General features: G+C 44.2%; 1 protein-coding gene and 1 long non-coding RNA gene across 3 annotated transcripts; one reads left to right on the top strand and one right to left on the bottom strand.

Moving 5' to 3' along the window:
* Positions 1-4,509, top strand: LOC121202717 (uncharacterized). The gene is made up of 2 exons (XR_005898554.2): positions 1-3,307; positions 4,105-4,509. It is a non-coding gene; the product is annotated as an uncharacterized LOC121202717 (long non-coding RNA).
* A 3,552-nt stretch (positions 4,510-8,061) lies between these two features.
* exoc3l2a (exocyst complex component 3-like 2a) lies at positions 8,062-15,928 on the bottom strand. Of its 2 annotated transcripts, none has more exons than XM_041073853.2 (13): positions 15,771-15,928; positions 14,235-14,794; positions 13,542-13,759; positions 12,424-13,165; positions 12,231-12,345; positions 12,046-12,153; positions 11,859-11,959; positions 11,659-11,769; positions 11,444-11,579; positions 11,165-11,287; positions 10,921-11,076; positions 9,510-9,631; positions 8,062-8,794 (listed from the first exon to the last, which is right to left on the bottom strand). In XM_041073853.2, the coding sequence occupies exons 2-13, from the start codon at positions 14,768-14,770 to the stop codon at positions 8,479-8,481; spliced, it is 2,784 nt and encodes a 927-aa protein (XP_040929787.1). In that variant the 5' UTR covers positions 14,771-14,794; positions 15,771-15,928; the 3' UTR covers positions 8,062-8,478. The 2 variants fall into 2 exon arrangements, with proteins under 2 accessions (XP_040929787.1, XP_029030420.1); XM_029174587.3 differs by having other exon boundaries at positions 12,046-12,156.
* Between the last annotated feature and the right edge of the window lie 753 nt (positions 15,929-16,681).

The raw sequence follows: 16,681 nt of genomic DNA on the forward strand, positions 1-16,681 counted from the left end.
GCAGAGACGGGACTTCCGGTGGCTGGTGTAACGTAAAGATGGACACAATGTTACGAAAATGATTTCTACTATTACTTCTACTATAAATACCGAAAATCCATTATTATTATTATTATTATTATTATTATTATTATTATTATTATTATTATTATTATTATTATTATTATTATTATTATTATACTGACTAGACATTAGACTTTTTAAAGTCAAACATTAATACATAACATTTCCCTTTAGCGCACCTGAACGTTAACTTGGCCTTTACTCTGAATATGCCGAAACCCCTCCATCTGTAATGTAGCTAATGCGGCTAATGAGAAATTGAACAAAGAACGGAAATGCTGTGGAGTGGGATTAGGTGTCACTTTGTCCCTGTCGTTGGCTGCCGAACTGTGAATGGTTCATTGTTTATTTCTAGGATTTGGCAAAAGAAAGACTAAGTGAGGAGCTGGTTCCACTGTAGTTGTGACGCCACGTCACAGTCCCACATCTATATATGGAAATGTGTCGGATGTGGAGGTTTGTGTGGAGGCTTTGTTGTCTGTTCGACAGGTCTCATGGTACTTTAACAACATGTCTGGGCATTTCCACACATGTCTGCAGCTGTAACATGCACTATAAGCTGTCTGTTATTAAAGCCTCTTCTCTGTTGCATTGTTGACTTAGAGGACTCGCAGAATAGAAGAGAGTTGACTGTGACCACATGCCCATTTTACCAGCAGCCCTATTAGTGCTGTACCCTTCATTGCAGTAAAGTGAACAATAACCCTCTGACAACTAGAGGCAATTACCAGCTTTGTTCTGGTAATTCTTGTTTTCAGTTGGATGCTGTCTGTTGGAGCTTATTGTCAGGGTTCAGACACTGCTTAGTCTTTTCCATGTCCACTGAGCCTCTGCTCGCTGTTCTGTGATCTTCATAATAGTGGGTTCCACGAAGAAGAGCTCCACACCCACCTTTTTCACCAGTGTTTTGGTGGATCACATCGGGTTTCATGGTCAGATGGTAAAGTAATATTACTAACACACTGAAGTTGTGTGGTAGCTGATAATAATTATGATTTGACACTGCTGTTTATTTATGTTTATTATCTATCCATCGATCCATCCATGCATCCATCTATCAATCCATTCATCCATCCATTCATCCATCTATCTACCCATTCATCCATCCATTCATCATGTCTACATGCATAGATTCTCCTTTTCTGTCCTCTTGTACTTGTTGTGTTCCATACTGTTATGACTGCTCATGTTTTATACTGTTTTCTGGCTTGAATTAAAGTTAACAATGACGTGATAATACAAGATATGCATTTTACTGTGCATTAATATAAAACAGTGTCCTACTAAAACTGTGAATTTGCAAAACTGTAGGCAGTACTGAAGGTAAGACCAAAACCATGCATGTTCCTTTTTCTGCACATTCTTGGTTGACCTAATTCATTCCCAGGCTCCACAGAGTCAGCCAGAGTTTTTGTTCCCAAGCTCTGGTTGAACGCACACATACAGGGAAGTTAGAAGAGAAAAATTTAATACTACAATTTGGTGCACAAAGGTTCTCTTCTGAAATAAAATACTTCTTTATCTTCGATAAAACAATCAAGCTTTAAAAATAAGAACATGCTGTAATGCTTGTGTTGTTTTTTTGTCGTTCTGTGAGTTGCAGCCCTGGTGGAAGAATGAGCTTCTTTGAGACATACAGTAATGTGTTTTGTTGGTGCAAAGGTGTTATTAATGTAGCATTGCTTGTAAGCAATGGAACAAACTGTCATGCACATACAGATGAAGGGTTTTCCACTGTGCTTTATACAGGAGGTCATGAGTCCAAGTGCATTTTAGCAAAATAAGTTCAATTGGATTTATGAATTATGAAAACAAGCAGAAGCTGACATACTTCTGTAATGTTAGTATATCACTAATCATTTGTATTCAAACTATATCTAATATATTTTGGTTTTGTTTTAAAATTTCACTGCATTACTATTACTATTATTACTGCATTAAGCCTACTGGTTTGTCATGTAATTCTTCATACTAGCCGCTAGAGGGAAGCAGTATGTCATTTATTATATTAATAGCCATGCAGTGGGTTGCTTGCACTAGTGAGACGAACTAAAGTGGGAATACATTTAGAAGGAGTGATGTCATCACTAACATGTACGATATCTTATAATATGTAAAGCACAACATCACAGCTAGAAGCAGGTGGGTGATGCAGGAGCCTCTGTGCATGTTGTCTCTGTGCATGTGTGGGTTCTCTCTGGCTTTGAGAAGCAAAATGCACCTCAAAATGGCTAAAGGATCCTCACACATACACAGGCTGTACAATGTTGTTGTCCTTCTGGCCTCTAGGCTTCACCAGTGATCTGTGTTTACACACCAATCGCACAGAGATGTTTTTCTCCAGTCAGGCAGGTGCCCCCTCGCTAAGTCTTCCAGGCTGTTGGCGGCCAATGACTATGAGCTGAGGCGTAACACAGACGTGGGTAAACACAGGAATCTCATGCAGACGCACAGAGGAGTGTGAGAAAGATGAGCCGGTTCACGTGTCGTGCCGAAGGTCAAAGCGACCGATTGTTAGCGGTGAGAAGGAAAGTTTGCAGTGCACCACCAACAACAGGGCAGAGAGGATGTGGAGTCATTAGTCTCAAGCTTTTGCCTTCTGCTGATGAAAGATGGAGGGAGGGTGCGAGGTGACGGGGGGGTCATGACGGAGGGAGAAAGGCTGCTGACGCCTCATTTGAGCTTTTTAAACCCCTTTAGAAGATAAAGTACCAAGACAAAAAAATGAGTCTGCAAAACTGTTACTGTGATTGTTTATTGCTAAGTTCGATATGACAGAGGAATCATTTTTCTTCAAATGGAATCTGATTTTTAATCATTATAGAATGTGTTAATTAAACATTGAAATGCTTCATGTTTAAATTCCTTCATAACCTTTTGTTGTGTTGCTGTTATAGATGTAACCTGTATTTCAAAACGGTTCCTTTGTGTTGATTCTTTTCTCAGGAACAACACAATGTTACGCTGTAGGTCAACATAACCGCTCAGCAATGTGGAAACAACACCACCTGCGATTCAGTCTAATGAAGTCAATGGTTGGCTCCAAGGGGATTCTGGTGCACAGGTCATGCTTGTGTTTACCTTTCTTTCACCTCGCTAAGCTGCCTTTTGGGGTCTAATGCTGTCAGTTTATTCTAAATCCTACCTCAGATTTGGGTTTCCTGCAACACCTTTTCCTGATGGGGTACAGAACATAACCTGCTTACGCAAATATGCTGGGGGGAGAACACACAAGGAGCCAAAGGTGAGACCCTGCATCCATATTTCACAGAGGGAGCCATTGTTCAGACTCCAGACTCAATCGTTGCCATGCAAAGTAGTTTCCGCTCCTGCAAAAGGACCGGGACAATAAATTTGTTGTTAACAGTAGGAACAGACAACTTGCTGGCAGGTCCAGGACAGACTGGGTCAGGTTTCATGAACATTTGATCTGCTCGAACAAACAGTACATTACGTTTGTTCGCTGGCAGAAACGCCACCAGACATTAGAGCAAATGCACTGACCTCAGGAAAAAGATCAGCGCCACATTGATGCATTTCCTCATCTTTTTCTCCTTGGGGTGTTTAGAGATCAGCGCACAGACATCACTCTGACAGAGTCTGTGATGCAAACGTTTTAATGTTTACTATGAGCTGAGCAGATCATAACAACTCCTCCTGCTTCTGTTTGTTTAGGCAGACAGAGATCATCCTTGGTGTAGACTCTGGGACAGACGTCCCTCAGAAATATATAGCTTTGAGGATGCCTGTGATCTGACAGCAGAGTGAGAGTTTGTTCTTGTATTTATCCTCTTGTCACATTTCCCTAATAGTTCCTACTATATTTTGCTGCTGATTTGATTGCAAGGAAGACATTTTTGCGATTCCAAAAATAGGGTGAGAAACAAAAGAGTAATAATAATATTATTATTAATAATAATAATAATCATCATCATCATCATCATCATCATCATCATCATCATCATCATCATCATCATCATCATCATCATCACTAAAATTCACCTATAGGTTTGAATGTTTGCATGTGTGACCCTATCACAGACTCGTGACCTTTCCGGGGTGTGACCTTCCTCTCGACCAGTGACAGCTGAACTCTAACACCAGCATGACCCTAACAAGAACAAACACTTAGGATGCTGGATGGACGATAATAGATGAATCCAGATGTTTGTTATTAGAGACTACCTCCGTTTCCTATCCAGACCTTTGTATCGTCTACTTAGTGCTATTTATTCTCACATTGCAAAGAATCAGTTTATGTAATAACAGCTTTATGTACAATGTATAATTGGTTGTTAGGTGAAAGATTTTCCACCACCTCTGTTCATGTCCATCTTCTGAATTGCTGCCGTATCACTGGTTGATTGCCACTGATGCAGGTCAGACCAGTCCTGTGAGGCCAGGGGATGTGCTCAAATAAATACAGACATTCTGGACCAACAAAAACTCCTCCCTGTTTTTTCTCACTATTATATAAATGTCAAAATAGTTTACACTAAGGAAAACAAATAACTCCACAGGTTGGGATGTTTACAACGAAAGTGGCATCAAGCCAAGACTGACCTGAGCAAAATATTTATATCAATGCATCCACCGGTGACTTTTAGCACAAATTAAAATATGCCCAAGGATCTGGTACATGCTTACGTTCGTTCTGTTTGCTCATGTACATTTCGGGATATTGTCAAAATGTATTTTTAAATGACAAAGGTGACCTTCCTCAGGCCGAGCGTGAGACCGATGATCATATAACGCGGCGGTTGTCATGACGGTTGGGTCTGTGCTGGAGTTGAGTGGGTACTGGCTCTAAATAAAGATGCACTTGATGGATACGAGTAGATAGCCTAAATCAGGATATCCCATCAATGCTGACGAAGTTCGCCATTGTTTTGGTTCAAGTAGGCAGCCATCCTGACAGACAGTGTATACTAGACATGTGGGAGGACAGGAGGTTCCCCCTATTGAATCCTGCTCTGATGGGTCATGTCAGAACGGGTCATTTATACAGAGTTACGCAAACCGTTACGCAAACCACACATCAACCAACAGCTTACAAATAACTATGACTCTCTGACCATAACTATATGTCAAAATCATAAGGTTCACAATCTCTGTAGTAGAATAAATGAACATTGCTCATCTGCATGATGGACAACAGTAAAACAATTCAGATTAACAGAGAATATTTTATTTACTACTACTACTACTACTACTACTACTACTACTACTACTACTACTACTACTAATAATAATAATAATAATAATAATAATAATAATAATAATAATAATAATAATAATAGGAGTCCACACAATCTGGCAAACTGACAGTGAAGGACATGGTTTTGTTATTTTAAAAGCCTGATTAAGAGTTTTATGATTTTAGGAGGATTGTATGTTCCTGTTTGCTGCCTATTAGCTTAAATCTGAAAAGTATTTTAAATATTTCCAAATTAATTGTATTGTATTAAATTTCAAGCAACATGATGAGCACATAACTACTTCACATACAATTTACAGGTAGTTTTAGAAGCACTAAATTCCTAAATTGCAACATTAGACTATTGTGTTCAGCAGTGTTTTATTATCTAGTGTAATCTACAAATTCAAGCTCTTATTTACACTTTTTGGTAGCTAAAATCTAAATGTCTAAAATGTTTAATACAGTGTAAAATTGATTCATTATGAATGAATTGACATCATCATTATGGACACGTTCAGTGATTGATTAAGAGAATAATGGAGCTGAGCCATCTAGTCTAGACTAAACAAACCCAATGCTCTTATCTCCCTCTTATCTACAACATAATTTCTTAATTGAACACTTTTAGATACGAAGAACACTTCAAGCAAACAAACAGAAAAGAGTGGAACTGTGAAAAGTGCATGACAGTGTGAACAAAGAAAGGGCACGGCTAGCTTCCGAAAACAAACAGTGAATACAGCCAGATGGATTTTCCATTGCAGAGCTGTGTTAATGAGAGGAAGCAGGGGAGTGCTTCCCAGGGACTGCATTGTGATACTTGTGCGGTTTTGATCGAGGGAAACCTCCAAGAGTTCGGCCCGTATTTCTCCCTGCCCTTCTCAGATGCTAATCCCCACCTGGGATACCTGGAAAACAGCCGTCCAGCATCCTGCTATATGAGAGGATGTCTGATAACGCTACTGTACATATGGCCCGACCTGCCAAACCCCATGCCAGCTACACCTAATGTGTTTCCTGTTCTGTTCCACAAATTCGTGGAACATTTTATAAATAAAAACAAATGCACACTGCAGTCACAGGTCAGCCTGCGAGGCCCATTGTTGGCAGCAGGTAAACAAGAAGAAGAAACACTGGTAATGTGTAATCCCCTCACCTCGTTGTGTCATGGCCGTTTTGCATGTTTGATCATCTCCAGCCATCAAACACATCCAGTAACAGGAAAGCGGTTCAGGACTGAACATGTTGCACCACAGATGGACAGTCTGATACAATTTGACCTGTCAGTGCACACAGCCATAAGGAACACTGCAGTCAAAACAAGCCCGACGGTCCAGCTACATGTCGTTCACTTTAAAAGCCTGTTTCAGTTTTCTTTTGACATCTTGTCATGAGTTTTCACAAAACCTAATAAAATGTATGCAGTAAAGCTTAGTAGTGTACTACTTTTATTTCATTATGCACATTTCTGACATACATCAAACTCACTGTGTAAGGGCGGTGGCAAGATTGATGCAATATCAATGTCAAAAGCAGCTGCACTGTAAATAGCCTATAATCTCTAATGGATTCATCTATTTTGGTTTCACATGTGTGTGTTTATTTCTGTGTTCACCTATTATTGTTTCTTCCTTTGCTGCACTGATCACAGATCCTTGATTACATGCATTTGTAGTGGCTGGTTCATACACTAGTATATTAGTCATTCCCACTGACAATGGAGGGAAATCCTAACAATAAAACATACAGGCGGGAGGTAAATGCCAAGCGTAGCTCTGAGAGAAAACCGAAAAGACGCTAACATTTATTCAGCATTTGAAGTCCCCCTCCTCTCGCAAATGTGTTATTGTTTTTCTACTTGGTCGGTTTGTGCAGATTCGTTCCCTCAGGGACTTCCTACACAGATCCTCTTTGCTCACCTTAAACCTCAGGTTAACCCGGGTCCATACGAGCAGCTGGATAAGGCCAGTCGTGGTAAGTTACACAAGCGTAAGCTTCTGAATTGAAAATATGTCGATATGTATGTTGAGTATGTGTCATTTTACTATCTTAGAAATATAATTAGACTTGATAATAAAATGTTGTATTTTATTATTTAAAATATATAGTTTACATAAATGTACTTCACCACTGAGGACGATGACATCCTGAGGATGGTTTCCCTCCTGTGTCCGACTGATGCTACTACACCTGACATTGATCCATGCATTCAAAAGTAAATGTGCCTCCCACCAGTTGTAAATTTCTTGAATGCTGACTGCAAACCTCATAAATCAAGTCAATGTTTCAAAGCAACCAGATGTTCGTTCAGATATAGATGCCAAGGGGTCAGTGAGCAGAGTGGCTACTGCCGCGGAGGCCCGATTTCTGTTGCACAAGCTGCTCAGACATGAAAAAGCTCCGTGGCTGCTGCACCTTCACTCCAAGAGGCTAGGAGGAAGTTCCCTCCTACTGCATAATGTAAACTTGGCTCCAATAAAAGCATCCGTTGGCACCTCGGTGGACAACAGGAAATCTTTGTTTACCAAAAAACATCCCGTTGTTGGCCTTGGGGTGTACGACCTCTCTTGTACCAGAACCGCTGGCCAAATCCTCCGTGCCCTGCTCATTTATATAAACAAGCAAAGCATGAAGTATGTGTGGATATCCTTGCAGCATCTGCTCTGCGTCAGACTCTCAGGCTCGTGTGCTCAATGGTATGTAATGTTTAAAAAGGCTCTAGACACGGAGTCTGACGCGCCCATCAAAAGGATATTCCATTTTTAACTGGAATAGAGAACATTCATACCCACAAGCGATTTCATCCACCCAGTCAATGGGTTTTTATTAGGCTTCCAGCAATGGACTCATTTTATTCACAGTAAAGTTCAACACTTTCGTATTCCTACATATTATATGCATTATATACCTGAAAGGGGGGCTATACTGTAAATGGATGGTTAAATACATGTTACATCCATATTGCGTAAAAGACAGAGAGGATATTTTATACCACTTATTTACTTCTGTACTTGTGTAAATGAAAATCAATTATACTGAAAAAATCATAAGATTCACGTTCCGTTGCGGGTGCACAGAGTGATGTGAGCATGTACAGTACGAGCAGTACCTAGAGTCAAGTGTCGTCGAATGCCTGGTGCCTTGGTACAGTCAGGGTTTGGTCAAGGTGCATGTACAACTCATCACAACATATCTGTGAAGACAAGCGCCGGCTGCTAGTCGTCTCTGTGCAGCTTGTTTGTGTCGTCCACGTCCTCGGCGGCCGGAGCCGCGGCGCTTCTGCCGCCCGTCCTGTGAGCGCGCCTGGGGCGGTGCTCCGAGAACCAGTTGGAGACGGTCATGGCGAGGCGGAGGAGGCCCAGGCTGATGCAGTGCACCTCCGACGTGGCGGGGATGTCGGCGAAGAGCGCGCGGTCGCGGCACACGAGGGAACCGCTGCACTCGAAGTCTTTGACCACATTGAGGATCTCCTGGCGCTCGGCCTGTCGCATCATCCCGCGCACGTTCAGCAGGGTGGAGACGTGCTTCTTCCTGTGGGGGAGGATGATGAAAGCCAAGGAGGAAGATGGAAATACATTCTTTTATTCTGAGTCACAGAAGAATTAAAAGATTTAGTCCCACTTCCCAAATGTGCTATGTGTGATGCACCTAGACAACACAAGGAAGGCCGCCAGCCTTCGATTTCCTAAAATACCAGCAGGGAAATGCCACGTTGTGAACAAAAAGGGTGAGGGGTGAGTCAAGCGGGGACTTGGTCTGAACTAGGGTCTGCTCTCCTCTTCCACACCTCGCTCTCTTTCATTCCAAGCGTGGCACCAGTCTGTCTCCTGCAGGGTGACAGGAACAGGAAGTACTCGGCAGCCGCTTCCTGTCTGCTCCACGGAGGATTCTGCGTCACGCGTGCTCCTAGGTTTCCAGCGGTCACCTGAGTCTTAATGCGAGCACAAACAGCCGGAGCGACTGGCTTTTCCCCCCGGAGGCCTCGTCCATTCTCAAAACAGACTCCCTCAGACCAAAAATAGCCAAAAATAGCAAAGTAAATGTAGAAGTGCTTTTGTGCTTCTTTTCCTTGTTTTGATTCATTGTGCCAAAAACCCGTACATAGAACTGTTCATATGCCAAAAACAGCACCGTGGGCATGTAGCAGTATACCTTAAAGAATATACAGTACGACCTTTCACTCATGATTACGCTTCCTAGTTGCAACACTAACATTCCAACACGGTTCATTTCTTGACTTCCTTACCGTATATCTGGAAATTCTTTCACCAGCACAGCAACCTCCATCTGGATGGAAGGAGTGTCCTCCAGGAGGATGATGTCAGCGAGGTGGCAGATGATACTGTCCAGCCACGACGAGTTGGAGTCCTGGGGTGAAACAGCAAAGAGACATTTTAATGATCGTCTCAGCAAGTTCTTTTTTTGTCTAGACGTTCAACAAGCAGCATGTATTAGGCTAAATGGCGTATTGTGATGGACAGCTTTGCTTTCAAGATTTTACAAGCAAGTTGATCAAACTTTTCATTTATGAGGAAAAAAATGTGATCATTTTTCTGGAGTTTTCTGAATTTCAAGTATTTGCAGAAGTGCTAGATTCAAAGCTATGTGGGAAATCGTTCATACTTGATACTATAATATTGCTGTCATATCATATCACTTCAGTACAAACAAACACAGTGGATCCATTGCAACACAACCTGTAGGAACATTAAGTAAACAAAGCAGCAGGTGACACTCAAAGACTACATGCACGTGATGTGAGCCAGATTTGAAAATTACCATTATAAAGTGAAAGCAGAGGGAACAGTTTTCCAGTAACCACTAACATCAGTTAAGATCTGCTCTTATAAGATACTGTACGTTACTTTTTTCTATGTTCTGTGCATTTTACAATGTCCAAACCTTTTAAGCAGTTCAGCTTTTCTATTCTATTAAAGTTGTTTCTAAGCTGAGGAATTACTAGTGCTGCAGTGAACAATCATTCACACAGCAAACACTGAGAGGAAACGCAGAGTAGAAACATTAGAGGCCAGAGGCCAAACATTAAGATGATATACTAAGTGAATAACAAAACTCCACCTCTGTTTTTGTAGGTCCTGTTTTCCCTTCAAACAGAATTCTTTGCCTTGGCACTCACTAAAAATAGCTATTAAAAACCCGACCGCTCCCTCCTCCTCCGGTTCTCACTTTCCACAGACACTTCATCTCGCTCCTCGCTTAAAAAAGGCCATCAAGGCCATCCCTGAGCCACATCAAAGCTGAGCAGCTGACAGGAACAGGAAACGTCTTCTGAACACAGCAGCTTCCTGTTGTCAGCTGAGGTGATGGACACATGTTTGAACTTGCACAGAAGGGGCAGATGCCACGCTGTCGGCCTGCCGGCCTCACGCCCTCTTCCCGCTCGTGGCAAGTGCTAACGTAAGCCCGCTCCGTCCATCTCCATCTCCCTGACGGCAGCCATTTGTCACAGCGTACTGTATCAACACTGTCCCACTTATGCCCGACCTGGGAAGTTTGAGGGTCAGGCTCCATTCACAGCCCAGAGCGCTGCTGGTTCTCAACAATAAGCGATTCGACAGCTCTCGAAGGTAACGGGTGCTCGGTTTTTGTTGTCCTAAACATGCCCAGGTTTCATTTCTACCAATATAACCACTCACCAGGTCTTTAAAGAGTCCTTTCAGCTGCTTCGCCTCGTCTTGCAAGCGGAAGGCCATCCTCTTCCTCATTTTGGAGGATGTGCAAATCACCCGTCCTCGTGTGATGGCTCGGACGTACTCCACCAGGACCCTCCGGTGCACCTCGCCCACCAGCGTCTGGCAGCCAATCACAGCGCTGATCACTGAGCATCACTACATACCTATTATCTAATCACTCTATGTGTTTATGTTGTCTTCTTATTACCTGATATGGAGGTGGGTCCATCCTTCTGAACTTCTTGAAGTGCTGTTTAATGCTGGCTTCAATGGCCTCGAAGGCCTCAGTGTTGTTCAGCCATTTTCTTTTTATCAGTTTGTCAAAGAAAGGCTGGAACAGCAGAGGGTTTGGATTAATGGAGAAATACAACATGCAGTCACATAACGAAAGGCAGGATGCACAGCTGCACCTAGTAATTAACTAACTACTGTACATGTACGTGGGACTGGAAATGATGTTTGATGGGACTGTTTGTGCCCTTCTCACCCCGATGTGCTCGAACAGACGGTTGGTCAGCACCCTCACGGACTGGTTGATCATCCTGTCCAGGGACGAGTTGGCTCTAAGTGCCGACTCATCGCTGCCCTGTGGGTCGCACTGCCTGCAGCGCTCCACAAAGGACCTAGAGGACAAAAGAGTCAGGAACCTCCTCTCACTGAGTCCTACTCAGAGTGAGTACTTTGCTTTTGCTGTTTGTGTACCTGAGAGGAGGGCAGCAGTTGACCAGAGCTATGGTCCTGGAAACGTATCCGTCCCCTCTATCTCCAAATTCTGCCTGTGTCTCATGAAACATCTCCACCTTTCTCTGGAAGCTGAACACAACACAAAGACAAAATGAATTCTAGTGTATATCCTTTGAGATTTATGAACTTTTTTTTCACTGTTTTAAATACAAACTGACCTGTAAAGAAAGTCAGCCAATCCAGTGAGACTACAGCGAGCCACTCTGGCCCCTAGAAAGTGGTTCACAGACGTCGATCTGTCCAAATCTACCTTTATCCTCTGAAATTATAAGGTCGTGTCAAACAAGACGGCTCCTTCATTTTGAAAAATCCTCAAGGAAAACACACAATTTTCAAGACGTTTACCTGGATGACAGAGCGTGCCAGGTGAGACTGATACTCCTCTATGTGCAGAGTCTGGGCCCAGCGTCGTTCCTCTTCATCCAGAACCTGAAACAGCTCGGTCGTCACCTTCTCCTGAAAAACCACAGCAAACCTTTAGAGCCGTCTGCTGTCTGGAGGCACAGACCTGGAATCAGAATAGTTCTTACCCTCACAATACTGATGCAGTCTTGTTCCAGCCTGTCCACTACATCTTGAGGCAAAATCGGCTCCAGTGGAGCATAGTTGATCTGAGCTGCTGTGCCAATAGTTCCTAGGACATCCCTGGTGGAGTACAATTGATCATTAATGAAGCAAAAGCAGCCTGTAATATGTCGCTGATGCTGATGTGAAGGTCTCCACCTGTTGTAGATGTTGTAGAACCAGTCCAGCAGTGAGTAGACGTCAGTGATCTGCAGTGGGCCGCTGGTCAGAGTCCGTAGGCGTCTGCCCACAGCTCTGTGGTAACTTTCCACATATACCTGGAAGGCGGCGAACTCCTCCGGGTAAATGGCTATGGCGTTCCTCCGCGCTGCGTCCAGGTCGTCCACCATGCGGCCCCTCAGGCGCTCCAGGTACGAGGCCAGCTGCCCGGCCTGAGGGTCCACCTGGTTGGGCAGGCTCCAGTCTGCGGCCTCCGCCACAGCCTGCCTCCATTTCATCTTCAGGCGCCGAGGCCGCTGGCTGGGCTGGACCTGGGGGCTCTCTCTGGGCTTGGTCTCCTCCCTCAGCGCCCAGGTGGCATCGGCGTGCTCCTCCTGCTGGATGACGAGGACCACCAAGCCGAGGTTGGGCCCGGCGCTGGGCTGGCGCAGGGACTCCCTCACGACGTCCCACATCTCCTTCTGCAGGGCTTCGTACAGGAGCTCCACGTCCTTGGCCTTGCGCCGGCTGGAGTCCAGCGTGGCACTGGAGCTGAGGGCGTCGTCGATGGTGGAGGACAGCGGGGGGCTCAGGCAGGGGGGGGTGCTGGGACACAGGGGGGGGGTGAGGGCGGTCGGCGTGGGCAGAAGCGACAGCAGCTCACACTCCCGCTCCAACTCCTGAATGTGTGTGTCGGCCAGGAGGAGGTCCCTGTGGTTGACCAGCTGCAGGATCTCCAGGACTGTGACACAAGCACACACACTATGAGTTTATGCTGTTATACTGTAACCCTGTGCACACATGGGTTCCCAGTGAGGCTCCCTGTGGAGGGTGTGAACAGTAGCTTGGTTAAACATCTATCTAGAGGAACCTGGGGCAGGAGGAAGTGCAGTCATTTCCTGATTTCATAGTCTGATGGCGGCTGAACCCAGTGACTCAGGGATCTGGGGAGCGCTAAACTTCACAGTGTAGTGGTGTCAGGCCTGAGAGGAAGCGCTGGCGCAGCTTCACCGGGATGACTAAATATCTCTAACGTAGGGCTTACGTTGGATTCGTGACCTGTAAACAGACTCTGGTGATCTGGCTGACTTCGCTCCTGGTGTTTCCTCACTGCTTACCTGAGAGCGGCTCTCGGGTCTTGACCACGGGCTCCTCCTCCTCCTCTTCCTCCTCGGCCTCCTGAGAGGTCTTGTCTGACATGGACTCTCTTTTCAGCTTGCCCAGGCTCACCATCCTGAGGAAGGAGGGCCGCCTGGCGTCCTCCGCCTCCTTGTCTGCACTCAGGTCCCCACAGGGCAGGCTTTCCCTGCGCTCCTCCTTACGCCGACCTGGGAAGCTGCCAAAACAATCATATTCATTTGTAAATATTGGAATGCATATTGACAAATGACAGCTTTCTCCAGGCGATAACCGCATTTCTGAATCCTGAACCCTTCTGAGACCTGTGCTTTGTGTAAATCACAGCTGGAATGTGACATACTCCTCACACATCTGCTAAACTGCTGCTGCTGTTGGAAATAGTTTCATTCAGCACGCCCAGCATGTTCACAACAAGCCAGGAGAAAACAAAGGAGATTCCTCAGAACATCGAGTTGCTATAGCATATTACGTAACTCACCAGGAAGACGGAAAAAGCAAAGTATATGCCGCAGACTACTTGGGCTATTTTAAAATCAGCTGTTTAAACATCCAGCTACACTAACAGCACCTGAGCATCAGTGAACGACTCTAACTATGCATTACGTTTTGTTAGAGGCTTTTTTTAAGCTTTTTAAAACGCTCATTCTGACGGATTTCCTGTCTCTTCTCACCGGAGCAGGGTCATGATTCCCTCTGAGCCTCTGCGCAGTCCTTTCCCTCTCTCTCTCTCTGTGGGCAACGTGTTGCAGTCTCCAGGGCTGTAGTGGGAGGCGTTGTTGTTCCCCCACACGCTGCGTCCAGACTTGCGGAGCCCCTTCCCCAGCTTTCCGAGGGTCTTGAGGGGCGACACTCCACAGATCCGCTCCAGGGTCCCTCTGAGCGGCTTCCCTTTGGGGTTTCCCGCCCCGTGGCGTTCTGCGTTCACCTCGTTTTCCTCCTCTTCTCCATCGCGAGAGGACTTTAGGTGGATGTCTCCCATTATGAGGCCCACGCCGCCTTCGAGCCTCTCATCATCATCCAGGTCCACGTCGTCAAAGGGGTTCAGGTTTTTGTTCAGGTCCTTCAGGTCGCTCAGCTCCTTCAGGTCTTTGAGATCATTTAGTTCTCTGACATCCAAATCCATCCGGGGCAGGATCAGTTCCCCATTCACCCTGGGGAACTCATGGCAGCTCTTTGACCTTCCTGGGAGCTTCTTGAGAATGGGCATGGTTGCTACTGAACTCTGAAAACACTGCAGAAGAAATGCAGTTTGTCAAATTTAATCATATATTTTAGTGTCTATTACCTTTTTGACAACCTGTCATTCATATCAAACAGAATAATTACCCAGTATGTGATGCAAACGCTCATTAGAATAGAATCTGATTCTGTGAATATATAATCCTTCACTGTCAAAAACAGACTTCTCAAAATTGTACGGAACTGTTTTCTGATTCGGTGTCTTATATAGTAAATAAATAATTATAAAATAAATTAAAGGAGCATCCCATGAATTTATGACCTGAAGTATGACTATTAATTAAGTCATCACTAAGTCGAGAAATGTCAATTTATGCATTTTAACACTGATCTAAAAATAGACTTTTGATTCCAATTTTCTTCTTCTCTTTAGAATTTTTTGCACATTATGTAGGTGCTCGACTTCAGCATTAACACTACACTAAAAAGCGTTTCTGTGAACATGGTAATATGTAATATGATTATATGTTCACAGAAACACTTTTACCTCATTTTATACTTGGAAATCTTTCCCTCCACCACAACGTCAATATCACTGCATTTCAATTTACCAAGGAAACAAAATCAGAGAAAATGATGCTAGGGGCCTTGTGTGATCCTGTCACCTGATACAAGCAATAATTTGTTGACTTAATTAAATCATGTTATCAGCTTGTCACATCCTCTAATTAAAGATATAATGAGCTAAATTCAAATAAGGATAAGTCAGAATCTCTATAACTTGATGAAAACAGTGCAGGTGAGTGTTTTTATTAATTAGAAAACCATGAAGACTCCAAACAGACAGTGACAGTTAGAGACAGTGACAGTTTCAAATCTATATGAAAAACACAACAACAAATGTATCAGTTTCATCAGTTTTGTAAATATAGAACTGAATCTAAATGCATTAATTCCACAGAACTACAATAAGATGAACACTGATATAAGCACAGTTCTAAGTCAAACACTGCGGAACAGAGACGTACCTGATGAGATCGCCTTGCTGTGTTTAGTAGAATGTCATCCTGGAGAGGGCAGGCTGTGCGGCCGCCAGGCTGTGAAGTGTGTGCATGTGTATTAGTGAATGAGGAGTGTGAGAGCGTGTCTGAAGGTACTCAGCGACTCAAGAGAGCAATGTGGCCTGCGGTTTCCTGGCGGACTCTATTGTAGTGGAAGGTGATCTTTTCCTGAGGAAAGGCCAATCCTGTCCTTTCTCCCGACCCCCCCGCTGACCCTTAATACCCCCCATGCCTGCGTCCCTCACACCCGCGCTCTGGGGGCTGTGCTAATTGCCTTGGCCGTCCTGTGTTTGATGCTTTTATCAGCTAACACTACATCAGTGTGCTGCATGGTGTGATATGTGTAAAACGCACATAGCTACCTGTGACGACTCCTTGAGTCCAGATTCTATTCATACATCATCAACACTGTGTTTTCCCTCAGAGGGAGACTTTAAATGGACAGATCTGAAGCAGGATGACAGACACTGTCTGCAGCATGGTCTTTCACAGGTCACTGTGACACAAAGGGCAGAGCAGCTAAAGGATAGACTGTATGAGAGGAGCAGGAGTGTGACTCCCTCAGCAACAAGGTGAGACTGTGTGTGGTTGATGGCTCCGTTCTGCCACACAGTGGACGGCTGAGGCTTTTACACACACCTCTGTCCTCATTCTATAGGTTCATTGCATTGTGTGTGTATTTTATTAGTTATTCTCCTGTCCTGGAGCCATTCCAGTTAAATCTGTGCATACAGTTAATCTGCATCCCACTTTAACCTGGACAGCATGTGATCAGTCTTGGGCAGAAGTTAACTCCGAGGGAATAAATAAGTAGTTCAGCTACACTAATGTTTGCATAATGATTGTACTTTAAAAGTAGTTTAATCACCTTTTGGCAT

The sequence above is a fragment of the Betta splendens genome, chromosome 14 (assembly GCF_900634795.4).
Source record: "Betta splendens chromosome 14, fBetSpl5.4, whole genome shotgun sequence".
NCBI classification, from domain to species: domain Eukaryota; kingdom Metazoa; phylum Chordata; class Actinopteri; order Anabantiformes; family Osphronemidae; genus Betta; species Betta splendens.

Coding starts and splice junctions, on each gene's coding strand:
- exoc3l2a (XM_029174587.3), bottom strand. CDS start 14,770: ATGCCCATTCTCAAGAAGCTCCCAGGAAGGTCAAAGAGCTGCCATGAG. Junction 13,166..13,541: donor GACCCGAGAGCCGCTCTCAG/GTAAGCAGTGAG, acceptor CTTGTGTCACAG/TCCTGGAGATCCTGCAGCTG. Junction 11,960..12,045: donor TGGCACGCTCTGTCATCCAG/GTAAACGTCTTG, acceptor TTATAATTTCAG/AGGATAAAGGTAGATTTGGA.